Raw genomic sequence first — 27,481 nt, forward strand, 5'->3', positions numbered from 1 at the left:
TGAAAATATTGCTTGAGTCCAAACAATAGGGGAGGATTATGAAAATATTTCAGACAAACACCCCCTTAATTCACATAAATATAAAAGTGGGAGGATGGAAAGCACAATCAGATTTGCAAGATTATGTTACTGTAGCCAAACTAAATAAAAAAAATTGAACAAGTTAAAAGTTTCAAGTATCTGGGTATTACATTTAGTTATAATCTCTCTTGGGTCACCCATTGCAACAAGACAATCCACTTGGCTGTTTGGCTGCTCAGTTCAAACAACTTATTTTACAAGAGGAAAGCAATATGTACCTGCAGCGATTAGAATATTCAACACTAAACCTCTTTCTCAAATTTTATATAGTATGCCCATTTGGCTGGGAGCTCTTAACCGTAAAGTAGAGGGCATCCAAGCAACCTTCTTGAGGCAGCTTTTGGGGGCTCCCAATTGTGTCTTCTATCTCACAATTTGCTTAGAAACTGGTCAACATCTGATGGAAACCAAAGCCTGGTTAATAACAAATACTGGCTTAGGATTTTATTCAGAGCTGCTCCTTGTAGCCTGTTATCACACCTTAATATGGATATATTTTGCACTGGCCTTCGCATATTATGTCTAAACTTAAGCAAATTGGGATAGTGATTGATTTATATTTATTGGATGAAACTTGTGTATTTAGAATTATTAAACAAAGATTTTTAGATTTAGAATATCACAAACTTAGACCTGCTCGACCCCATGTTTGTTCGCCTTCTATACTAGGTATAGAAACTCATTTGGGTAAGATGGTGCATGATTTGTATGATCTTGAGGTTCCATCTCAGCGTAGAGTCTTTTTTTGGGCTAAATTCTTTTCCTTCTGAGGTACTTCTCGGAAGGTACAAATGCATTCCCAACCACGGAAGGCTTTGTTCTTGTGGCACCCTGATACAATTCACCACATAATTTTTGATTGCCACCTAGCTGAGACTCTCCGTTATGGACTGCTTTTAAAACCTTTACAGGGCAAATATCTGTCAAATACTGCATTAGCCTGCCAATATCCATTGAGCGACGCTGTGCCTGAAATTACCAGAATTGTGGCTAAATTCTTGGACGAAGCACTCAGAAGCAAATGTAAACAAATCTCTGAGTATGGCTTTCTCTTTGATTAATCTTATGATACGTCAATGACTGTTTTTGAATTTCTGTTTGCTCTTTTAATGCCAATGAAGGTTTGGATTGACTAAATAAAAGTAATTTTTACTCTTCTGTGGAGTCTATTTCTTGGTCTGGTCTGCCTCATAGGGCTTACATAGTCCAAGTTACAAGAGAAGCAATGGCATGAGATGGTTTGAAAGGTGTGTGGCTCAGTGAGGCAGGTATATTAAATGGGTACAGGACTTTGAGCACTTGGAAGGTCTGTGTCAACATGGTCATTTTGATATCTTTTTTTTCCCCCAAATCAGTAAGTATAGGTTTCAGTTCCTCACGCTTTGTGAGTTTAAGCTGTTGGCTCTTGGCACAGCTGTCAAGTTTATTGCAGCTGGAGCGTATAACCGAATGACTTTTATCTACAGTCCTGGCCATTTGCCACTCTCCCAGTGAGCAGTTTTCAAAGTCATTCATCCTTGAAGACTCTGACCATAGGAGTCTGGTCATTTTAAGTCTGGCTGGTTAAAAGTGAGGAGGACTTTTTTATTTATTTATTTATTTATATTTATTTTATTTATTTAATCGTCTTTCTTAGGCGATTTGCTAAGATTTTACTAAGATTTTCTTAGTAAAAATCGTTCAGACCAATTGATCTACTCTGACGATTCAGAACCGTCTTGCAGCTGCTCCACCTGATAGATTTCTGGCCGGAGGGGCTTTTTCGGTACAGGCGGAGTTCTTCCGGCCTTGAGTTCGCCTGGAGCCGTCTCTTCGCTTCCCCCAGAAAGGCTCCGGGGCCAGGCAAGGCGGTGGTCCTCCTCCTCCGGGCAACCGCTGAGGCCCCACGCGCAGCGGCGGCCCTCGCTTCCACCCTCCGCCCAGCAGCACTTCTGCGCCGGCCGCCACCCACACCCGCGGGTCTCGCTCCGCCGCGTTCCTTCGCACGGCCGCTTGTCAGCAGCCCGCCCCTCTGCTCCGCCCTCGCCGCAGAGACGCCGCTCGAGACACGCTTCCGATGAAGCTCCGCGGCCCTGAGGCCCCACAGCCGCGAAGACTCGTCCGCCTCGAAGGCATCCTCTCAGCTGGCCGGCAGCCGGTCGGCAGAGCGCCTCGCAGGGCTGCTCTGCAGCTCTCCCGAGTCCCAGCGGAGACTGCCCGCCCCGGTCTCCGAGGCGACCGACGTGGGGGGCGGGGCCGCCTCATCCGGGTCCCGAGGGGCGGGGCGCGCGCGTGCGCGTTGCCGTCTTGCGCTAGGCCGCGGCCGCCGCCCGTCGCCTCGGCCGTGCCCAGCCATGATGATGATGGCGCTGAGCAAGACCTTCGGGCAGAAGCCCGTCAAGTTCCAGCTGGAGGAGGACGGCGAGTTCTACATGATCGGCTCCGAGGTGGGTGGGCGGACCGGGCCAGCCCCCCGGGCTCCGCGGCCTTGTGGCGGGGAGTTCCGCCGCCTCCTCCACCGCAGGCGCCGCCTCGGCCGAGCCCGCTCACCCCCGCCCGTCCCCGCCCCACCCGGCCGGCGGCTCACCTCGGCGGCGCCTCTTGTGTGTCCTGCAGGTGGGCAACTACCTGCGGATGTTCCGCGGCTCCCTCTACAAGCGCTACCCGTCGCTCTGGAGGCGCCTGGCTACGGTGGAGGAGCGCAAGAAGATCGTCGCCTCGTCCCACGGTGAGCCCCACGGGGGGGGGGGCGGCGGCGCGGCGGCGGCGCGGGGGGCCCGGCTTGACGGCCTTCTCTTTCCTTTCTTCCTTGCAGAGTCTCAGCGGAGCCACAGCCCGAGAAGATGTGAGTCTCCCGCGGCCGCGGGGCGGGAGGCGGGATGGGCAGCGTTCCGCGGAGCTCCGTCGCCCCGGAGAGCCTCTTGCCCTCGAGCGCTCTCGGGGAGGGATCGGCGCGGGGGAGGGAGCTGCTGGGGGGCCAGGAGCCCCGCCGCTGTGCTCCCACCCAGCCCTCCGGGGGCTGCGAGGTTAGGGGGCTGTAGCGCATGGGAAGCTGCCAAGCAGAAAAGAAAAGAATCCCACCCTCCTCTTTAAAAGCCCCCTCCGTTGGGATGCTCTGCTTTAAAGGGGCCACAAAAATGCATCCAAAGGTTGGCCGTAAGATGGGCATGGGAGAATGGTAGGCGGTACACGGGATGCCAGCGACCAAAGGATGGGCAATAAATAGCCGAGGCTCATAGCTGGCTTTCGTGAACCTGGCACTGATTGCTGTTATTTTTAGCTTACAAAGCAGCCTTGAGTGTGATTTGACCCCCATGAAAGCTTCAGAAGTTGCACCACTTTAATAAGACTAACTTGGAAGCAAATGTGAAGTGATACTAGCCCAGTCCTCCTCCCCAGTAAAGCTGATCTATTTCCCCACAAGACGGGTGCCACCTCAGTCTGTTTCCCATTGCCCAGGTGCTTGAGAAGGGGGAGTGAGCAGCTCTGGGAACGTAAAGTTTGTAGATTAAGAATATAGAAATTGTGTTGGGTCATCCAGAAAGCTCTCCTAATTCTTCATTTTGTTTCCGCGGTAGCCACCTCTGGGACCCACAAACAGTAGTTCTTTCCTATTCATGTTTCTCAGCTTATTGCTCCTAGTGCTACAACTAATATGAAGCTGTCCTAATTAGTCATCATTCATGGTATCCACCACTCTGCATGCCACCTTTTTAAATTAGCCAAACACTTCAACTGGAATCTTTCATTGTAGGGAAGTTGCTTTTGACCCTTTTTGATCCTTTTTGTTCCTCTTCTGTTTGTAGAATATCTTTCTTTGCTATGTATGGCTGGAAATATACACAGGTTCTTAGTGTCTATATGTGATTATTGTTTTCTTATAGTGTGTTGCTTTACCTAAAATTCTTAAAAAGTGGCTTAAGTATTTTATTCTTTACAGAAGTGAGAATTTTCCCCATAGGAAAAAAATGGAAAAAGATTTTGTATTAGATTTTACTTCCATTGTTCCAAATCTTCATTTTCTATGATATTTATGTATTTATTTATTTATCAAATTTGTACACTGGCCATCTCACTATACAAGTGACTCTTGGCAGCTTACACATAAAAATATCAGAATTTCCTGTGGACAACAGTTTTCCTGTAGCTCATAATGTGGCAAGCAGAATTTATCTCAGTGCACAAAGGGCATACAAGGAGGCTGAGGCCACACTAGAGAGCATCTTGATAGTTTTCTTAGCAGGAGGTCCCCAAGGCTGCAGTGTTCTCCTTGTGACAGCAATTTAGGCATGGGGGGCTGTTTCCTAAGCAAGGAAAGGAATGGATTGGAATGTAAAACACAGGAATCATCAACGAGATTGTTAATGAGATTCTTCTATAGTCAGTGGAAAGTATATGGTACAGCTGCCATACAGACTCCACTACAAACAGGAGGTCACATCCAAGGCTCAAATGCACCACAAAGCAGATGGGATTGGGCTCATGTCTCAGGATACCGTGAACTGCAGGAGGAATCTATGGGCGCATGAGGCCCTTGGCCATAGCCTTCAACTTTAGGAAATGAGCGAGTAGGCAGTGGATGCCGTTCCCCATTAAAGGGATGGGAAGGGTCATTTAAGCCATCAGGCCTAGCTTCCTGCTCTTTTCAGGAGTCAGAGTGGAAGCATCTTAGATGACTGTCCAGTCTCCTTGAGCATCCAGTGCTGAGGATTTCACTATCTCCCAGGGTAGCTACATCATACTGCTGGCTGATACTTAGTTTGCACTCAGTTAGTATCCCAAGGTCTCTTTGGCAAGTATTGTCTTAAATTCTGTCAACTCCACTAGGTAGAGCAGACCAAGAAATCCACTCCACAGGAAGGCTGAAACTACATTTCTTGAGATTGGCTATAATAACAGAGTCTTGCAAGTCTGACTGTGCCATAGCTTTTTCCCCTCCTTATAGTCCAGTTAATTGGGGAAGTTTCTGCGTGAGCTGCTTCTGAATTTTATCTCTTTGCTCTGGACTTAAAAAGGTTTCAGCTCCTTCTGTCTAGGTAATGAGTCTTGCATATTTCTGTCAAGGTTATCTTATTCTACACTAACGTTATTAGATTGTACAACTTGTTACGAACAAGTCAGGCTAGTAGAAGGGGCTATGTTTTTGTACCCTTGATAGAGAGCTGCTGAGAAGCCATTCATTCTTGAATATTGTTTACTACTTGTTGTTTATTGAAAATAATCTTGCATATTAAATAATAATTTTATTATCTTCTAAGTCTGAGTGAGTTGCAGTGTACTTCAAGCAAATTGAGTATAAGCATATGTATTTATGTGTATGTATTGAGAATACACATAAACACACATAGCTATTGCTTAGCTATCAGAGGAGGAAAAACGGGACGGGAAGGAGGAATGATGAAAGGAGAGGTGAGAAGTGAAAGACATAAATGATTACCCTGCCATTTGATAAGAAACCTTGATTTAATCCAACAGCAATGGATAACACGTAATGGAACTGTTTCAGATCGTAATTGTATCATTCTGTCGTTCAAGAATTTCAGCAATTATGACCAAGACTGCACTCCTGGAAAATTGAAGTAAATTCCAGCTGCGTTTTGGATATTGTAATTTTTTCTGTGAGATTCATCATACTGCACAGAGATTTGCGTCCCAAGGGAGGGAGAAATGTACCATAGGTTTGCTCAGAGCTGAAGGCATATACCATCCCAGAGTCTTCCTCCTGATACTTTTAAGTGTCTTCTCCAGATGTTGTTAGATTCTGTAGTAATGTTGCTACTATAGATATGCTGCAGGGTTTGATTCCGCAGTTGTATTACTATGATATAGTCTTTGCTGTTAGTAATTGTATATAAGTAAATATGAGTCTACTGTCCCTTTGAAAATGAAATGTCACCACTGAAGAGTAGTGATCTGTTTGAGTAATATTAACCAGGAGTTGTTGGTGATTTTGTTGTTGTTGTTCAATCGTTCAGTCGTGTCCGATTCTTCATGACCCCATGAACCATATCGCGCCAGGCCTTCCTGTCCTTCACTGCCTCCCTGAGTTTGCTCAGTTTCATGCTCATTGCTTCAGTGATGCTATCTAACCATCTCATCCTCTGCTGTCCTCTTCTCCTTTTGCCTTCAATCTTTCCCAGCATCAGGGTCTTTTCCAAAGAGTCCTCTCTTCACATTAGGTGACCAAAGTATCTGAGCTTGAGCTTCATTCCTGCTAGGACTGTCTTTTAGTGTATTTGGGAAACAGTGTGAGCCAATTGACCTAGCTATTTTTAGTTCAATGGGTGTTGTAATTTCATTTAATAAAATCATAGGGTTGGAAGATACTTTGGAGGTCTAGTCCAACTCCCTGCCCAGAGCAGGATCCTCATACTATCATAGGCAGTTGGCCGCCCAACCTTTGCTTAAAAGCCTCCAATGATGGAGTTCCTATCATTCCAGGAAATAGACTGGTCCACTGCTTAATTGCTCTCAGTCAGGAAATTCCTCTTTATTTTGAGTTTGGATCCCCTTCTATAAAGCTTCCAATCATTGGTTTTTGTCTTATTACAGTTTTGCCCATTACAGAAAATAAATCCATAACCTATTTCCCATGACAAGAACTTGAAGTACTGGAAGACTGCTATCGTGTCTCCCATTAGCCTTCTCTTCTTTAAGCTGAACATTCCTATTCCATGGAGTTCTTGGTGCTCTCTGAGCTCGGTTGTTTGCTTGCAGATGTTTCATTGCCTAACTAGGTAACATCAGTGTGAATGAGTGTGGGGTTTGCTGCCTCTTTATATATAGTAGCTTGCCCTGCCAGTTTTGGTGGGAGTGTGGCTTCCTCCTTGGTGGCTCCTTGATTATTGTTTTCTGCCTGATTGTCTAGTGTTGATCCCTGCTTATCTCAATGTTGGCTGCTAGAAGAGATATGTTCTAGCCTTTTTGTTTCCTTCCTAGTTTTTTTGCTATCTCTTTTGAACGATGTATAAATGTGGATTATTCATTCATTCATTCATTCATTCATCCAATTTGTATGGCTGCCCATCTCAGCATATGAAAAACAAATTCTCATCAGAAATACAAAAATTAAAATACAGAGCAGCCAAGGAAGATATCACTATTGCTGGTTGTTAGCACAACCAGGAGATGGGACCTTTCACACTCACAGAGGCCCAGGGCTGGACACAGAACCAGGTCTTCAGTGCCTTGTGAAAGGCTAGTAGGGTCGTGGCCATCCTAATCTTTGGAGGGAGAATGCTCCATAGGGTGGGTGCTACAACAGAAAAGGCATGCCAATGGGACCCAGAGCATGCCCATCCTGCTGGACTGGATTGGATGGGTAGAAACCACTGGGAAAAGGCAGTCCCTCAAGTAACCCAGTTCCAGGTCATGAAGGGCTTTAAAGATGACAACCAGCACCTTGAATTGCACCCAGAAGCACACTTGGCAACCAGTGCAGCTCACAGAGTAGTGATGTTACATGTGCTGAATAACCGACACCATTTACTACCATGCAGCTACGTTCTGCACAGCTGAAGCTTCCAAATGCTTTTCAAGGGTAGCCCCCCCTTAGAGTGCATTGCAGTAATCCAGACTAATCTTAACTCTATATTGTTTGTTGATGGTTAATTTGTCTGAATGCCAAGCTCCCAGAAATTCCCTAGTATTTTTGGATTTCACTTGATCTAAGATGCTAATAGTATCCCAGTTAAAATTGTGATTGCGTCTGTCCATGTGTTGTGGTTCTCTTCTGTTGGATACCTATTTCCTTTGATCGTTCTTCATGGAATTTCACCTCCAAGCCCCTCGCTATCATTGTCTTTCTTCTCTGCACTCTCTCCATCTCTTATATAATGGCGACCAGAACTGGACACGGTATTCCAGGTGCAACATGCTCAGTGCACCATGGAATAGAATGATCACTTTCTGTGACCTCAACACTATAGTTTGGTTGATGGAGCCCAAAATTGCATTAGCTCTTTTGGTAGCTACAGCACACTGCTGGCTCACGCTTAATTTGTGATTTACCAGGACACCAGATCCGTCTCAGAAGTATTATTCTGCCAAGTACTGCCTATCTTCTACCTGTACATCTGTTTTTTCCTACCTAAGTTGTATTTATTAAGAAGGACACTGTGGTTAACTTTATCAAACACATTGCTGAAGTCTACAGTACACTACATCCACAGCATTTCCTTAGTCTACTAATCTAATCAGTTTGTTACAGAAAGCAATAAGATTTGTCTGACACAATCTGTTTTTAACAAACTCTGGCTAGCTTCTTGTAATCATCTTGTTACTTTCCAAGTGCTTGCAGATCCAAGTGCTTGATTATATTTTCTAGGATTTTCCCAGGTACTGATGTCAAACTGACCTGTCTATAGCTTCCTAGGTCCATGAGTCTCAGGTAAAGAAGAAATTTCTCAAGGCAAGAACCGAGGAAACCTTGTTTTTAAGTAAGTGCTATGGTTGTTGAGATACACCGGTACAATCCAAGTAATCCTGCCATTGTCATCGGTCTAACAAAACATGTTTTTTGAAACTAGAGTAGTTAAGAGATTTTATCTGTAAGCAATATATGTTCATCATCAGTTTATCATCTCAGGCATAGAAGTGTCATGGTCAATACTGCTGATTATGAGGTGGACCTCCATGGATTTTGGGATAAATCCTCTATTTGCGACAGCAGAGGCTTATCTAGAGCAGTGAATGATGATCTACGTGTGAAGAAATGAAAGGAAATTATCAGCTGTGTCACCTTGGTGTGTTGCAGTTGCTTAAACCTTGGAAATGTACAGTGATTACTACTATTGCCTGCATCCAGGACAGTGATTCTGCAAGCTAGAAATGCTCCTAAGAAATTACAGTACAGTGATTAGTGCCTTTGCCAGTAAAGAGTTTATCTGCTTTCTGAGAACATACTCTGTCGTTGAACTTGTGGGCAGGACATTATTTATTGCATTTGTATGCAACTAAAATATCCATGGAGCATACACAACATAATAACAACAAACCTCATAACAGTACCAACAACAACAACATGTAAACAATATAAGAGATTCCTCAGGTATTACTAAACAACATGCACCACCAAACACTTTTTGGAAGAGAGTAACTTTTGGAAACTTAAAACAGATGAGGCAAGCCTAGATTCCAGAAGGCTGTTCTATGAAACTGGGGCTTAACAGAGAAGCAGCCTTAGCTCCCTGTATTTTGTGAAGGTGGGAAACAGAACATCCACCTGGGATGCACATATTGGATGGGTTGATTCCAGCTGGGGAAGATGGTCCAGGTCTAGGCACCAGGTCATGTTCAACTTTATTAGGCAAAACCAACACTTTGGATTGTTGTCAGAAAGCTATTGGCAAGTAAGCGCAGGATCCACAGTACAGGGATAATGTACCAGTTCCACTCAATAATCAGGCTGCAACATTCAGTAGCAGTTTCCTAGTGATCTTCACAGGCTGTCTTTTGCACAGTATTTTAGGCAAGCAGTGATGAGGGTATACGTTACTATTATTACTGTTGCAAGATCTTTCAGCTCCAGGCAGAGCTGATCATTTACCTGCCCATCTAACAGTAGCCATGAGTTCAAGAGGACCACCAAGTTGTAATCCAGGAGGGTTAGAGTAATGCCTCCCCTTTAAGAGAGAACACAGGGGCCAGGACCTGTGTCGATCTTAATGAACAAACAGCAGTTCAGTCTGCTTGGGTCAGACTGTTTTGACTCAACCTCTACAATCTCCACATCACAGGTTAAAGACTTCCACAGTATTGTGGAGTCCTTGGGGTTCTCTGAGCTTGGTTGTTTTCTTGCAATGTTGCAAGAAAACAACCAAGCTCAGAGAACCCCAAGGACTCCACAATTCAACGCTGAGCTACATATATTCTCTTCTGTTGGTTCCACTGAATTGCAAACAGCCAAAGGTAGAAATGTACAGTTGGTTATGATCAGCATGCTTGTATGATCAGGTAGTGCTTGTATACTGACTGCCTCATTTAGGGACTGTTCAAAGTTACGACAGTGTAAAAAAAAAACAGTCTTGCGACCAATCCTCACATTTATGACCATCGCAGTGTCCTGCAGTCATGTAGTCACCATTTGTATGCTCCCCAATCAGCTTGCAACAGGCAGAGTTACTGGAGAATATGGAAGTAAAATCACAGATTGTGGTTACATATTGTTTCGCTTAACAACTAAATGGGGAATGGTGTCATCCTGTCACGGTCACATGATTTTCCACTTAGCGACCCCAGTCCTTAATGACGGAATTGCCGATCCCAGTTGTGGTCGATGAGTGAGGACTACCTGTACCTTGAATCATCAGATGAGTTCCCAGTGACTTAATGTAGATGTTGAACTGCAGGAAGAGAGAATCAATCCCTCCAGCATATCTCAAGTGAGTCACCACAAGGCCAGCCTCTCCTCTGCATCACCACCAAGTAAAGGAGAGCAGAAGCACTATAAAATATTCCCTCCAGTCCCCAACCCTTGTAGAGCACCCAGAAGGATACCATGGTAGACAGAATTGAAGGCCACTGAAAGGTCCAATAAAGGTCATCCCTTAGCATGCAATTTCTGTCTAGTGCTCAGATCTGAATCCTATCTGGAAAAGGTCCAGATAATCCAGGGTTGTTTGGAGTCAGGTGGCATCACATTGAATAAAATAAAATCTCTTTCCTCTCGGTAGCTGATCTCTTGTCACTCTTAACAGTCTTCCTCCAAAAGTGAAGACAGCTGGATCCAGGGTGGGCCTCTTGGGAAGTTCAACTACAGCTCTTTCAAATGTTAGGGTTTCAGTATGCCTACTATGTCCTCTGACATAGGTCAACAGTTAACAACAACCTAAAATACCACACACACCCCAAACTCCACCCAGTAATACTAAGTACCCTAAATTGGAGGTCAGCGCTCTAGTCAGCTACTCATGCAGGTCCTTCAGTGCTTCCACACATCTTCTGTCAAGCCATCACGATAAGATCCCCAGCATTCCCCCATCTATAAGCACCTTGTCACCAGTGGTCCAGTGTATATATCTCTCTCTGGTTCTTTATCATTTACCTAGAGAGCCGCTCAAGCTATCATGTCTGGTAGCACTGCCTGAGCATCAACCCATGTGTTATAAAATATATAGGATCTTATATGCTGTGTCAGAGCATGAACAGCAAAATTCCCACCAAACAAGCCAGGATGTGAAGTCCCATATAGCTGGCAAAACCAACAAAGTAAAACCAACATGGATTTCAGAAAGGTCATTTTTTATTTATCAGTCAAAATTGTATGCTGCCCATCTCACTGTACAAGTGACTCTAGGCAGCTTTAATGCTCATCTGGGTAAAAACATTCCTGAAAAAAGGAAGAATAAATTCATAGTCACAGTTATAACGAGTGAATTAAGTGGTGTCTCTCTGAAATGCTTTCTTCCCACTTTAAGTGGGATAAAGCCTAGGATAAATCCATATCATCGTTCCCCACTTCTCTTAGTCTCTCACACCAGGGCAGTCATTTTCTAGCCGCTCCATTGGAGCATATCTGTCAGATCTGCCATGTTCAAATCCCAGTTAAGAAAAATCTCTTGAAACCCGAGTCAGGTTCAAAAAGAAATTCATTTATTGAGAGATACATGTATCTTCAAAGCATTGCTGGGACTGAAAAGCCTGCGCATACCCAATCTACTTTTACCTTCACTTCTTAACCCCCCTCCTCCTCAACCAGTTCTTGGTTCTCATGTTGGTATGACCTTGGACATTCCTGGCCCCGGATAACAGTCCATCTGTGTTAATGGTTTCGCCTTCCTTGTTCCTCCCTCCCCCCAGTGAAAAATGGCAGAAATGAAGCAAGCAACTAATGAGCTGACAGATTGATTGCTGGAGGTTCTGACGACATCCTGCAGGTGTACACAGACGCGTGCAGAACGCATGCCCCAAAGGAAGAAAAGAAGAAAGAGGGAGTGCTCTTCATATGTGGCCCACTCTGGGGGAATCCGAAGAGCTCTTTGTGGAAATATCTCAGCCTTTTAATTTTTTTAAAGAAACTTTGTTAATTTTCAATAAAGAATAAAATATAAGAAAATAGAAAAGGCAAAGAGGAAAAAAAGTTGAAAGTGCAGAAAAGAAAAAGAAAAGAGAAAGAAGGAATAGGTGACTTGCAACTTTCTTTGTTGCAGATACAAATATAGAATACATACTGTTCATCTTTTACTCTAAAGATATAACTAATGCAAAATACTTCTCTAACCCTAAAATCTAATAATTATCAAAACCCCAAGTCAACATGGCATTTTACAATCCCAAACAAAAAAAGAAAAAAACAAGCAATTTCCAAACAGAAGCAAGGCTAACCCCGCCTTTTAAATTTCAATGCATTTTGCCACCATCTCCGCCACTACCATTAATGTCTAATCCTAAATATCTGTTTGTTTTTGTCATCTATGTGCATATAAAAATCTCACTAGTATTATCATATACCATCATCCCTTCCCAAAGATAATAGAAAGCACTTTCATATTACTCATATTTCCCAACATTCCCTTGTGTAGTCCTAGTAACTTCCCCATTCAGTCCTAATCAACAAGAAACCCCTCTAATAACTATCAGGAGTCACAACCTATATTCATTTTTACTACTGTTAAGCAACAATAATCTTAATAACTTCGTCATACAGTTCTGGTCCCAAAAAATTACTATTAATCTATCAGAAACCACAGCCTATGTTTTAACCATAATCCAACAGATTTAATTTATACACTTTCTGTTTACTTTTAAGAGGCTCATTCTTTAGTCCTAACAGATAGTACTTCACATATTGAGTCTTTATTATTTTCTCCTTGTCTTCTTTCAGGAGCAACTTCAATACATTTTCTTTATCTTTTAGTAGTTTAAGATCTTCTTTTTGTAGATCCAAAATAGTGTTACCATTAGACTGATCCAAGTTCTGTTTACTTTTAGAGAGTTCATCCTTTAAACCTAGCAAACAGTGCCCCACAAGTTGAATCTTTATTATTTTCTCCTTGTCGTCTTTCTGGAACCATTTCAATAAGTTCTCTTTGTCTCCCAGTGATTTAAAACATTCTTTTTGTAAATCCAAAACAATATCATCATTAAGCTGATCCAAAGTAACTGTAAGTCCAGAATAAGATTCTTTTTCTTTAAGATTCAGTAAGATATTCATCTCTCTTTCTTCTTCCACATCTTTATTATCCATATTATTCTCCAAAATATCCAACTTGTGTTCAACTTGCCTCACATCAATAGCAGGCTCATTTAATTTAGCATCAAGCTTCTTGTTCAAATTATCAAATTTATCCTCCAGTGACTGAATTATTTTTTCTACAGTTTTGAAACATAATCTTGAAACACTCATCCCTGCAGTTTGCTCTCTTGATTGCCATGGTCAATAGCACTCTCTAGTGTCAGAAATACAAATTACGTTCTCTCCAAAGTAAATAGTGAAAGGGAGAGTCTCTTTATCTTGTTTAAAATTCTTCTCCAATCAGAGCCAATTAAGCAAGAAAACAAAGCAGAGTTCACGTAGTTCCCATATCCACATTCCAATATCAAGAAACCAAGCTCAGATTCGCCAGAAAAAAAAAATTAAAAGAATTCCTTTTCTCTTGGGCTTTTTATTAATTTTTTTTCTTAATTTTCTCTTAATTTCTCTTAAAAATTAATAAAAAGCCCAAGCCTTTGCCTTTTTTGCTGAATATACAAAACTATTTATCCTAATTAAAAAAAAATGTAAATCTTTCCACAAAGCACCTATAGTAGCCAAAAGGAAAAAATGCACTGTAACTAAAGAAAGGCTCTGTTCAGCCCTATAGAAGTTAAAAACAAAAAACCAAAAAAGTTGATTTTGGAAATGAGGTGGTCAGCACAAGTGTCTTTTTTGGGGGGGGCTTCTTCACAGCTTGGAACTTGCTGGTAACCCCACCTCCCAACTGATCACTCACCAGTCAATCCTGAAAGTCTCCATTTTGAGGTCTTCTGGCTGTGAAAGGCTGTCTGGAGGTTGTATGGGACAATTTCTAGGATTCTCCTTGGATCCAGAGAATTCTTCAGGCTCCAGGAGCCGGCCTGAGCATAAAAAAGTCTGCTAAGACGGCTCTCCACTTGAAAAGGACAGCCTAGCGTGCAGCCATTATTCACCGGAAGTCTGGAAATATCTCAGCCTTTCCAATGCTGTTGCTTCCATCTTTTTACCATACACGGGTTATAGTATCTCTGCTGATTCTCACAATAGGCTTTCACATTTTGTTCTGGCTTTGTACCTTTATTTTGATGTGTTAGTTCCTTTTTCAAGGAAATACTTGTTTATTAGTATCAGACATGCAATTGTGACAGATAGATGTTTCCCAAAGGTACCAGTTGATGCTTCAATCTGTATTCTTCAGCTCTTTTACCTTATTTTCTCCTTTGCTCCCCATACACATAGACAGTTGTAGGATTCGGAGGCAATATAATAGTAGGACACGCATAACCCAATACAGAGGCAGGATACCACCGACATATATTCCAGCTCATGGGAGAAGCTTCTATAACATCCTAGTCCCAATATCCAAGGGATCATCCAGGTCTTCAAAGTATTCCTGATGGCTAACAGAGTCAGGGCAAATTGAATCTTCCTAGGTCCCATCAGATGACATTGTTTTAGGGAAGGGACCTGGAGCATGCCCGTTCTGTTGGAGTGTATGGGACAGGCTGAAACCAGGAGAGACAACTCTAACCCTAACCTTACACTGTGTAGGGCTTTATAAGTGATAATCAGCACCTTTGTGCTGATAATTGTACCTGGGAGCCAGTACAGCACACAAAGTAGAGGTGTTACATGGGCATAGTTGCACCAATGACTACTCACACTGCTACATCCTGGACCATCTGCAGCTGCCCCCATGTTGTGGAAGCTCACCTTGTCTTCTAAGGTATATAATGCCTTCAACCTCCTATCTTTTGGAAAATTACTTAACATAAGACTTGGCTGTTCTGCAGAGCATTTGGGTGCAGATAGTTTGTGGGCTGCCAGTTAATTGCTCCTGGTTTAATGGAATTGTTAATGTTTTTGTTATAGGTTCCATAGAAATGGACAGTCTATCAAATTGTCTAATAACTCTCTCTCCTGCTCAAACAGTGGCTTGCATGAACTGAGCATCAGTGGAGAGTGTTCCTGGCTCTCTTTTGTGAAGAGTGTTGGTTAGAACTTGAGAAGAGGGAAGGGGTGCCTACTCTTTGGTAATATTGCCTTTCTGGATAGTCCAAGCCCTATGAAATAAAAATGAAATGGGTGCCAGTATTTATTTTTGATCTTTTAATTGTCTGAGGGGAGCAGTGTGCTGCTGAGGTTCCACAATCCAGTACAATTCAGTTTCTGTGTCTCTCTCACCCCCCATCCTTTCCTGTTCCAGATCATGGATATACCACCCTAGCCACAAGTGTGACTCTCTTAAAAGCTTCCGAAGTAGAAGAAATCCTGGATGGAAATGATGAGAAGTACAAAGCAGTCTCTATCAGCACTGAACCTCCCACCTACCTTAGGTAACCAGACAGTTTATTTCCCTCTTACTGGGAAAGGAAAAGTCAAATGCATATTCTTGATTCTTTAGTGTAACTATCTTCCTAGCGAATCCTGCTTCGTTGCATATTTGCAGCAATATGCCAGATAATATTTATTGCAGATAATAAAGGTTGTATTTAAATTCTTTCACACAGGAAAGAAGGATACAATATTTTAAAGAATTTGCACTTTTTCCTCTTCAAGGGAACAGAAGGCAAAAAGGAACAGCCAGTGGGTTCCAACCCTTCCAAATAGTTCCCACCATCTTGATGCTGTACCATGCTCAACAACCATTAACAGAAACCGCATGGGCCGAGACAAGAAGAGAACTTTTCCGCTCTGGTGAGTGTAGCATTGTCTGGGGCAAATTGAGAGTTATTAGATGTGGAGTCCTATAAAATATGTGGACTGTGGAGGCCTGAGTGCCCATTTCAGCATCCCAGGAATGCAAAAGAAGTGTAGTTATGCAGAAAAAGAGGCATTGGTACACAAACTATACCAGATAACTCTCATTTTCTCACTGTCTGGTAGTAGTGGCTCCAAATTTAATTGGAGTCCAAATTTTTTGCATTAGCTGGAGACTAAGCTTTTTGAAATACACCAATTATCTCTCTCTAGCTTTCAAACCCATATTAACACACAATAACTCGGATTTTGTATAAATGTTAAAATGTCTTCTTAAAAGATAGTAAGATTTCCTGAATTATTGGTACTGCTTGCAAAGGTTCTGAAAGAATTAAGGCTACATAATCTGCAGAAAAGACTGAAGAGCAGGTGGCAGTGTGATCAAGAGGGCCTTTGTGCAAATCTACTTGGTTCTCCAGTTGCACCCGTTCATAGACTGAGAAGCTCTGCTCATGGTCCCATATGCCTTGGTCACCTCTCATTTGGACTATTGCAATACACTTTACATGGGGCTGTCCTTGAAGACCACTTGGAACTTATAGCTGGTCCAGAATGCAGCAACACACTACAATATAGCCCTGCAACACCACTTCTTCACAAAGTGCACTGGCTCTCAGTAGACTTTGGGTGCAATTTAAGGTGCTGGTTATTAGCTATGAATCCCTGCATGGAGTTGGGCTGGGTTATTTGTGGGATCGTCCATCTCCAATATTTCTGCCTGTCCCACAAGATCTAACAAAACAGACATGCTCCAGGTCCATTCTATTAAGCAATGTCATCTGATGGGACCCAGGAGATCTGCTTGCCCTGTGGAACAGCATACCACCCAAGTTTAGGATGGCCCACTCCTGTTAGCCTTTCATAAGGTGCTGAAAACTTGGTTTTTCTGTTGGTTATTGGGCCAGGGTGCTAGATGAGCCCTCCTTTAGGATTCATTTCCCTCAGATGCACTGTTTTTATAACTGTTGCTTTTGGAAGTTTTTTTTAATTGTTAGTCTTAATCTGATGTTAGCTGCCCAGAGTTCTATTCTGCACATGGGGCAACCATATAAATTGAATAAATAAATCTAACATTTTAAAACACTCCAGCTCATTGGCTTTTTAAAATGCGATATTCTAATTCTTTGTTCTCTAGTTATGTACATGTTTCCCATATCTATCTTATTATTTCTTTAGTTATACAGTGGTGCTTAAAAGTTTATGAACCCTTTTGAATTTTCAATATTTATGCGTAATTATGACCTATGATGTGATCTCTACTCCACACTTCCTAAAACTAGATAAAGAGAACCCAGTTAAACAAATGAGGCAAAAACATACTTGTTCATTTATTGGGGAAAATGATCCAAAGCTACATATTTGTGTGTGGCAAAAGAATGTGAACCTCTAGGATTATCAGTTCATTTGAAGGGGAAATTAGAGTCAGGTATTTCAGTCAATGGGTGATAATCAGGTGTGAGTGTGGGAGGTCCTGCCTTATTTAAAGAACAGAAAGTCTGATCTTCACAATTCAGGGATGTGGAAGTGTGTCATGGCTTGAACAAAAGAGATTTCTGAGGACCTTCAAAAAAAGTTGTTACGCTCACCAGGCTGGAAAAGGTTACAAAACTATTTCCAAAGAGTTTGGACTCCAACAGTCTGCTGTCAGGCAGATCATGTACAAATGGAGGCAATTCAGCATCATTGTTACCCTGCCCAGGAGTGGTTGACCAACCAAGATCACACCAAGAACAAGGATGTAATACTCTGGAAGGTCTCCAGGAACCCCAGGGTAATGTCTAAGGAACTAAAGGTCTCTCTTGCATTGGCGAATGTCAGTATTCATGAGACTACCATCAGGAGAACACTGAAGAACAGTGGTGTGCATGGCAGGGTTGCAAGGAGACAGCGACTGCTCTCCAAAAAGAACACTGCTGCCCATCTGCAGTTTGTGAAAGACCACATGGATAGCCAGAAGGCAATTGGGAGAATGTTCTGTGGATGGATGAGGCCAAAATAGAACTTTTTGGCTTGAATGAAGTGTTTCGTTGGGCAAAAGGCAAACACTGCATTCCAGCATAAGAACTTTACCCCATCTGTGAAACGTGGTGGTGGCAATATCATGGTTTGGGCCATGATCATTGATGAAACTGTGAATCATTGATGGAACAGATCATTGATGGAACTATGAATTCTGTACCAAAATCTCTATACCAGCAGATTTTACAGAAAAATGTCAGGGTATCTGTCTATGAACTAATGCTGAAGAGAAAGTGGGTCAGGCAGTAAGACAAGGACCCAAAACACACAAATCATATGACTAAAGAATGGTTAAAGCAGAAGAAAGTTAATGTTTTGGAATGGCCAAGTCAGTCCCAACCTTAATCCTACAGAAATATTGTGGGAGGACCTGTAGTGGGCAGTTCATGCAAGGAAGCTCACCAACAGCCCTGAGCTGAAGCTGTTCTGTAAGGAGGAATGGGCTAAAATTCCTCCACAGGATGTGCAGGACTGATCAACAGTTATCAGAAACTTTTAGCTGCAGTTATTGCTGCCCAAGGAGGCCACGACAGTTACTGAAAGCAAAGGTTCACCTACCTTTGTCTCACACAAATATGTAGCTTTGGATCATTTTCTTGAATAAATAAATGAACAAGTATAATGTTTTTAACTCATTTGTTTAATTGGGTTCTCTTTATCTGGTTTTAGAACTTGTATGGAGAGCAGATTGTGTTTTAGGTCATATTTATGCAGAAACATTGAAAATTCAAAAGGGTTCACAAACTTTTAAGCATCACTCTATGTACAAATTTAACTGGATTTGGGAACCTTCAAAATATTTTTATTTATTTTATTTTATCAAATTTCTCCCTCGCCCATCTCCCCCCAATGGGGGACTCTGGGCGACTTACAAAAACATTAAAACCATAAATATACATAAAATACTTAATGCATCTAAAATTAAAATTTTCCAGTAATTAAAATTTTCCAGTAATATTAAAAACTTAGAAGTTTTGGGTGCTGCCAATTTGTCAGCCCAAATTGTAAAATCAAAAGAGAACCAAATCCCATTGATCAATGTTAAGCAATTGAAATTCTTTTGTAAAACATCATCTGTTTTAGAAGACCATTAACAATGAATTTATCTGAAGTATTGATGCCATTTTTACCCATGAACTCCAAAATTTTTAATCCAGATTTACTAGCAATTTTCAGATTATGATAATCTCATAATATCAGTTTCTCCTGAGAATCAGGGCTGAGTTAATTCCTTTCCAACACTGTCTCTGTATGTCTTGCAGCTTTTAATGCAGGAAAAACAACTGATATAACTTTGGTAGGAAGCCAAATTTTTTAGGGCTCCAAACTTTCTAACTGTGCCCATATTCATTTTGTAAATAAATTGCTTAAATTCACCTAACCATAGAGATCAAAATGGTAAGTCTTGAAATAGGGAAACTTGAATCCCCTTCCTCATATGAAAGTTCTAATTTAGATAAAGGCTAAGGGGTTTGACCATCCCTAAGGTTTTTTTTCACAGTCAGTTTGAAGTATTTAGCAAGTACTAACACAGAAATACCTCTAAAAATATATATAAATCTTGGAATCACATGCATTCTATCTTTATAAACTTTCAGGGATTTTAAATCATCATATTGATATTGTTATGAGAGAGAGAGAGAGAGAGAGAGAGAGAATTGGAATTATTAATGCTACCAACAAAGAAATCTTCCTAAGGATAAGTACTTCAATATATTTAAATGGGATGAAGCAAAATGTTAGGCCCACACATCCACAGCAACTTTAGAACCAACAGGAAGTATGTTAGTCATTCTAATTAATAGAATAACCTGTTATTACTGACGGGTCATACCCCATCCATAAATGTTGGTTAAAAAAACCCCGATACTTGTCAGTAAGGCACAGAATGTTGTCAGTATATAACAATAATTTATGGTCAGGCTATTTTCATACTCAAAATATTCTTCCCTTGGCCAATGGTTCTGAAGTCAAATAAAAAAAAAGAGTGGACATTTTTAGCAAGCTCCTCATGGCATCGTAACAGAAGAAATAATTCTTTTGTGATAACCCTTTCTAACTGTTTAGAATGTCACATTTTAATCCAGTCAACAGCATTGAAAGCACAAGTGGTTGGCCAATTATTGAAGAAAAATTTACCAGAGTGGACAAGTTTATTCATAGAGTTTAACAGCCTATTTGGTGAGGGTTCTAATATATCTAGTGAAAAATATTCTTAATCATACATGATTAACTGAACTACTACTGTTTTACCTCCAGTGGTTTCACAAATATATAGTGGTTGTGGTCCTAAATAGGTCCTAAGAAAATTAATTTAAAGGGTATTCCAAAGAAGTAACCTCTCCCTTAGAAATGATGAGTGTGCATTAAGGTTACATCAGGCAACCAGCTTCCTTCTACTGCCAGGTTAGAAACTTCTCAGGAGTCATTAAAATAATCTGCCCCTCCTGATTCCTGGTCCCTTTGAATCTGGGTTCCTCCTATTTCCCCGTCCCCTGCCCTGGTATCTTCCTTGCCTAATTCAGTGGCGATGTCCTGCCACTTTTTTCCAGCTTTGATGACCATGACCCAGCAGTGATCCATGAAAACGCCTCACAGCCAGAGGTGCTGGTCCCAATCCGACTGGACATGGAAATCGATGGGCAGAAACTGAGAGATGCTTTTACCTGGAATATGAATGGTTTGTAAAGAAGGGGATGCAAACAATCTAACCACCCTGATCCTAAACATTGGAAACCTTTATGAGCAAATACGGCCTTTCCCCAAAGATACATTTTACCTATTAATTTAAAATAGGTGCACACACTTGAGTTTTTTTGACTGAATAGAAAACACGGCAGTTTTGTAAGGGTTTTTGGTGTTTTCAAGGCAAATCATTATGCTAGAAAAGTTTTTCTTTTCAACAGTGCACAAATGGATACCCTCTGGAAAGACTTTGGAATCAAGCCATTACTGTAAAGTGGCCACATCCAATTCTGTGCACTTGAGAAGAGATTCATGTTAGGGCCCCCAATAAGGCAACTATGCAGCATGTGCTTGAACTCACCACACCTAGATAACATCTTTTTAGACTCCTGTATATTAATATAAAATTTGATTTTTGTTAGCGTCAAAAACAAAAGGCAATTTCATAGAACCGTGTTTTGAAAGTATGTTTGCCAATATATTGTGTATACTGTATTTTAAGCCATTCTAGAACTGATTAAAACAGTTTTTCTTGTAGCCTGACAAAAGTGTTTTAGAATACTGGAGTTCAGAGGCAAGTATTGTTGTAGAGTTTACCTAATAACATGGACTTTTTGTCTCCATCAGAAAAACTGATGACTCCAGAAATGTTTTCAGAGATTCTCTGTGATGACTTGGATTTGAATCCCCTCACTTTTGTTCCTGCTATTGCATCCGCAATACGACAGCAAATTGAGTCTTACCCTACAGACAGCATCCTGGAGGACCAGTCGGATCAACGTGTCATCATTAAGGCAAGGAAAGGGGAATGGAGTTGAGAAGGTCCTGCAAGGCTCTCTTTAGTGTGCATCACATTGTTTATCCCTTCCTTTGGGATAAACAATGTGATGCTGAGCACAGAAAAAGCAAAGGAAAGGACAGTCAGGAGATAAGAGGAAAGGAAATCCAACAGATTTATTCTGCATCCACACCATTTGTTACATCTCTCTATAATTTTCTGTCTTTGAAAATCATTCTTGCTTCCACCATATTCATACACCAATTCTTCTCACTTCTCTCTTTTTGAGGGTCTCATCAGCTTTGTACAAATGCAACTGTCTCTGTCTTCCCATTTCTCTCAACTATTTAGTCATTTGTTGTATACTTGTTTTGTGTTCCACTCCTCATTTGTTTTCTCTGTATGATGAAACCACCACTTTCCCATCTTTCAGCATGCTACAGACCACATACTACTCTACTAACTACCCTACTACTAACATACTACTCTACTAAGTGCTACTAACATTGTCACGTCTACTAACTTCTTCCATTGATCTCAGCATATTTCTTTCTGCATTCGCATTCATTCATCATCACTTGTTAGATCTTACCTACTCTGTTATTCTGTTTTGCTTTGAAGAGTACCACACTCTTAAGAAGCCTGTTCCCTATTTTTATGCTTCTCCTGACACACCCAGCCCTCACTTATATATAACAAAGTGGGCAGAAGCACACTTTTATAAACAGCCACTTTCCCATCTTCCAGCATGCTACAAACCACATACTACTCCACTACAGTGCTACTAACATTGTCACATCTACTAACTTCTTCCATTGATTTTCCCATCTTTCTTTGGAGGTATAGGGAAACATCTATTTGCCCTAACTCTTCCTGTTTATGTATAAATTGTCCATTTCCAAGTGTCTTCCATTATACCATAGTCTTTAATACATCAATTACTTGGTCTTCAGTACATTAATTTTCAGGCCTATACTTGTTGAATCGTACTCTTTTGAGTTCTTAGCCAACAACACAGCATCATCTGTAAAAAAAAAAATTCACTTTCCCAAAAATAGACCTATAACATCACCACAAGCATTCCTTATCCATTTGTCCATAAATATGACCAAGGGGACATCACACACCTTGTCTAAACTCTCTGCTAAATCTTGAGTCATTCGCTAAACTAAAATAAATTCCATTTATTTTCATCTTTGCTTTGTTTTCATTGTCTACATCTCTTACTGCATTTAGGAACCAGCCTTTTGCTCCATATTCACATAAAATGTTTCAAAATTCAAGCCTATTCACTTTATGATACACTTTATATAAGTCAACAGATGTGCAATAAACCTTTCTTTCTCATGTTCGTACATTTCTCAGTGACTTACTGAAGAGCAAAAATCAACTCTGCCTACCTGCCTAAAGCTGCAGTGCACTTCCCAAGTTTGGCTCATTATCACCCTTCACCCAGAATTCTGCCAGGCACCTTCTCAGGCACACCTAACAACCTAATCCCCCTGTAGGTGTTGCATTCACTGCTGTTACCCTTTCCTTTTGTATAAGGGAATAACAAGGGCAGTTCTTTAATAGGTAAGGACACTTGCAGCCTTTAAAGGACACAAGAAACCTCCAAGAAAGTGAATGCAGGTTCAAAGAAAAGTTCATTTATTGAAAAGTAGTGTACAGCTCTAGAGCATTGCTGGAACTGAGTCCTGTGCATGCCAAAACTTAGTTTTACCTCACCCCCATTTCACCCCCCCCCCTTCAGTCTTGGAATCTCTCTTGCACATGTCGAAGATGACCTCAAGTTCTCACATTGGTATGGCCTTGGGCATTCCCGGGAGCGAGATAACAGCTCATCTGTGCCTAATGATTCACATTCCCATTCTTCCCCCCCTTCATTCTTCCCCCCCTTCCCCCACTTCTCCCTCTCTCTGTAATGGCAGAAAGAAGGAAGCAAACTAGCAGTACAAGTGATTGATTGCAAGGGTTCTGACAGACTAATTATAAATGACTAAATGGCTAAAAGACTTTAGATTGAGTTTTCTTTTGATTGTAATTGTAAGCTATCCTGAAAGATGGGGATACATTAGAAGGGTGGAATGTGCATTTTATAGGAATAAGTAAGATACAGAAAGAGGGTTCTGATGGGACATAGAACAAGAGTCAGTACCTTGCATTACACATCTGGATATCTTTGCACTGTTCTGTTTCATTGCTGGAGACCTTCTTTACTTCCCATCCCTGATATGTCCTGAAACAGGTAGGGCATGGAATTTGGTGATCTCCAAAGGAAGTCCCAGCAGGTATATCAGCACCTGTGGAATTTGTGTTGGGGTTCAGGCTATAGCATTCTAAATTGATTTCTTTGGTCTTCAGTATTCTGTAGGAGATGGATGGTTAGATTTAAGTTGCTTGGCATATAAAAAATGAAGAACTCACCTGTGTTTTGTGCTTCTAGCTCAACATTCATGTGGGGAACATCTCCTTGGTGGACCAATTTGAGTGGGATATGTCTGAGAAGGAGAATTCCCCTGAGAAGTTTGCCCTGAAGCTGTGCTCAGAGCTTGGACTGGGTGGTGAGTTCGTCACCACTATCGCTTACAGCATCCGGGGGCAGCTGAGCTGGCATCAGAAGACATATGCATTCAGGTATTTATGCTTTGATCCTGTCCCCAAATGAGGGGATTTGAGGGATGGCCAATTTGTGGACCACCAGGTATTGCTGAATATTTCCTTTGGCTGTGCTGCTCAGGACTGTTGGGAATAGAAGTTCTGAGAGCCACAGCTTTCCCACTCCTACCACGTGGAGTTCAGCTGTTCTGACTGCAAGATGCTGTAATGCAGCACCTCTGCTTCCTTGCACCTGGGAGTCCAAGTGTCTTCCACAATCTGAAGCCAACTTGTCTGCTTAACTTCAGATCCAATTCTGCTGGATGTGGCAGTCCATATAGGATGTGAGTGAGAATAAAAGGATGTGACCCTGTACTCCAAGGTTTGGAGCTCAGGATTTTGTTAGCTCTGATTATTCTCTCTCATGTCACCCTGGCCTGTTAGTGAGAACCCCCTGCCAACAGTTGAGATCGCCATTCGTAACACTGGGGATGCTGACCAGTGGTGCCCTCTACTTGAAACCCTCACTGATGCAGAGATGGAGAAGAAGATCCGAGACCAAGACCGAAACACAAGGTACTGCTGCCTGTCCTCCTAGATTTTCCCCCCTGCACGCTGTCAAATACAAATGAAAAATTTTCCAAGTTCCCATTTGTTTCACAGATTTCAAAATTGCTCACTAGGAGAGTGAGGAGCCATTTTCCTTGCTCCCAAGTTTTTCTATGCAAGCAGACTTTCCTGAAGCAGAACTCCAGGCTTCAGAGACATGTATTTTGAACAATCCATGCAGCTCTTGCCTCTTGCACCCTTTTGGTGCCTTTATGGCACATCTCATTAGCATCAGTTCTGAAGCCAACTGTCCAGAGGGATTGAAATTTAGGGCCATGTTCATTTCTTTTATTAGTATGATAAACGAAGCATACTGATAAAAAAAGAATCATACCTATTAAAACTTTTACAGGGGCTGCAGATGTGCAGCATATGTGCATCAGATGCAGGTTTTTGAGTATTGTACACACACCTTCCCATTCAAGGCTGTTTACAACAGGAAAGTGCTTTTTCCACTGCTGATTGTTTGACTTGTCATTGGAAGTTAGACCTGGCCTCCGTCCTTAGACAGCAGTTTGGTCCCAGTGGACTTTCTCCACAGTGTATTGCATAGCCACAATGTTTCTTGTGTCCCCTTAACTCAGGGTTCCCCAAAGTGGTCAGTATCAACCCCTAAGGGCTGATGGGGCTATCCATTATTGCAGTGGTGGTGGTGGTGGTGATTTGTAGAACTATTAGTTAAAGTAGTATTTCTTAAATTATTTTCATATAATGAATGTTTGGAGGTCGATGAACCATCTGAAACTTCAGCTGTCTTAACCCTTCTTCTGACCATCAGAACTAGTCAGAGCAGCCAATTCTGCCACTGCGGTTTGCAGGGAGGTTTCCTTAAGAATGTTCTTTAGGTGGATTGTGCTGAATTTCATGCACTGAAACTGGAACGATGGTCAACTCTCCATACGCAGGAGCTTGTTCCGGCCTGTTTCCCAGTTTAAGCTGAAACTGTGCCAAGAATCTGCACTCCTGATGATGACTGTTTGTTGCCTTCCCTGCAGGCGCATGAGGCGTTTAGCCAACACAGCTCCAGCCTGGTAACCTGTGGAGAGGACCTTCCGCCATCAGACCGTCTCCCCGAAGTGGGGACTGACCTCCTACTGTGGGCCCTTGGGGCCTGCGGCAATCCCTGGACTGGCTTGGGAAGCCAGGGGTCCCTTCTGGGGGTCCAGTAAAGACACATTGTGGCAGCTGTCCAACCCTTCTTTCCCCCTGCCCAAGCAACTTTTTAAATAAATGAATAAATAAATCTTTTGATTTCCATCAAGATACTTGGTATGTACTTCCAGCTTCCTTTTCTTTGCCCTCAAAAGTATACTAATTACTTTTTCTCTTTTCTCTATCCATGTGCATAGCAGTTGGGATCTCTTTTTCACTGCGCTATTTGGGGAAGGGAGGAAGTCACTGGCTGGGTTTACACATTATTCTAAGCCATAATGTGGTACGTTTGGTTTTGGTGTAGTTTGTTGTATGATCCCAGGCTATTTCTTTAGTAAACTGTGGTTAAGCAACCCATTCCTCACTATGATCTAGGAACCCAGTTGATGGCTTGTTTCAGAGGTATGTGTCTTGCGCTGCTGCCTCCCCATATGAAAGTCACTCCGAAGGGCTTAAGTTAACAAAGTGAGCTTGGTGATGTTTCTGTTTTAGTTGAACATGAGTCTCTTTTAAGCAACAGCTGGTTGATCTGGTTTGGAATTTAGCCCAGTTCTGCAATTGCCATAGACTGCTCCAGATTATATTCTACTAAAAATTTCCAGCTTGACATAGCAGATATTGAAATACTTTGCTGGAAATTATAAAGGTTATGCTTTTTGCCCATGTAATATAGAAGCTGAGTAGTTGTGAGCTCCCTCAAAGGTTAAAAGGGATCAGGTGAGAGTGCACTAGGAAGCCCCAGGACCCGAGGCTAAAATATGTACGTTCAAAAAACATTTGGTTTGAAGGCAGGAACAAGCCACTTCCATACTGCTGTCACAAAAACTACATATCTGTGTCTGTAGTAGGAGTCAAGTCTGACTTGAGGGAATCTTTACCCCCCTCTCTCTCTCATAAAAAATGAGCACAGTGGAATCTCACTTATTCTTGATTTTGTATAAATGAGAGAGACTCCCTCTGTCCTCCCCCCCCCCCCCCAATAATGCTACCCAGGCTTTTTGCCGAGGGATAGAGTTCATATGAGTGGTAGTTCAGGGAATACAGTTAGGGACAATTCTCATGTATGCCTCTTGAAATCTCAGGTTGGGTTTATGTGCAATGAATAAACATTAGCAAAAAAACAGAAGTCATAGTAGAGCCTTTAGGTCCTGCACCAATTCCTTAAGCAGCTCTTACAGCAGACAAGAAGTGGGAAAGAGTGTATGCAAGTTGAGAGGAGTTTTACTCCAACATCTTCAGTCATTGAATGTCAGTTTCAGTGGTCTAGTTATTATCTGCCTGAAAATGTGTTTTGCTGTTGTTCAGGATTTGAAAATATTCTGATCAAGCCAACTCAGCTGTCGCTAAATAACGATGAAGGAAGGATCCATGCCGATCCTTCTCTTCGTCTCTTTTAAGCACCCTTTGTAGTGCTTAAACTTAGTACTTGACAAAGTAGCCCTTTCCACAGGGTTCCACTCCAGCAGGTAAAGCATGGAAGGAAGAAGGTGTGAAGACAGGGTGGCCAAAATCCTGCTGGCCATGAGCAGAACAGGCAAGCCTTAGTGGCAACCAACTAGGACACATGCAACAGAGGCAGAGGGGCCAAGAAGACATTGGCCAAGGTCCTCCACATGACCTGGCTGCTGGAAGCTTCCCTTGAGTGG

The 27,481-nt window shown here is 42.0% G+C and overlaps 1 protein-coding gene across 4 annotated transcripts; it reads left to right on the plus strand.

Annotated features, from left to right (window-relative positions):
* The first annotated feature begins 2,351 nt into the window (after nucleotides 1-2,351).
* Nucleotides 2,352-25,944, plus strand: SMARCB1 (SWI/SNF related BAF chromatin remodeling complex subunit B1). 4 transcript variants are annotated; one of them, XM_088143699.1, is made up of 11 exons: nucleotides 2,352-2,507; nucleotides 2,677-2,788; nucleotides 2,876-2,905; nucleotides 15,441-15,570; nucleotides 15,794-15,931; nucleotides 20,566-20,693; nucleotides 21,326-21,492; nucleotides 23,923-24,113; nucleotides 24,383-24,418; nucleotides 24,519-24,650; nucleotides 25,679-25,944. In XM_088143699.1, the coding sequence occupies exons 1-11, from the start codon at nucleotides 2,415-2,417 to the stop codon at nucleotides 25,716-25,718; spliced, it is 1,197 nt and encodes a 398-aa protein (XP_087999825.1). In that variant the 5' UTR covers nucleotides 2,352-2,414; the 3' UTR covers nucleotides 25,719-25,944. The 4 variants fall into 4 exon arrangements, 3 of the variants coding, with proteins under 3 accessions (XP_087999825.1, XP_087999826.1, XP_087999828.1); XR_015796661.1 differs by having other exon boundaries at nucleotides 24,217-24,650; nucleotides 25,679-25,695; XM_088143700.1 differs by lacking the exon at nucleotides 24,383-24,418.
* Nucleotides 25,945-27,481: the final 1,537 nt, after the last annotated feature.

This window comes from Python bivittatus, unplaced genomic scaffold, assembly GCF_059951505.1.
Source record: "Python bivittatus isolate LINGU-HERP-01145 unplaced genomic scaffold, Pbiv_v1 ctg000390_np1212, whole genome shotgun sequence".
NCBI lineage: Eukaryota > Metazoa > Chordata > Lepidosauria > Squamata > Pythonidae > Python > Python bivittatus.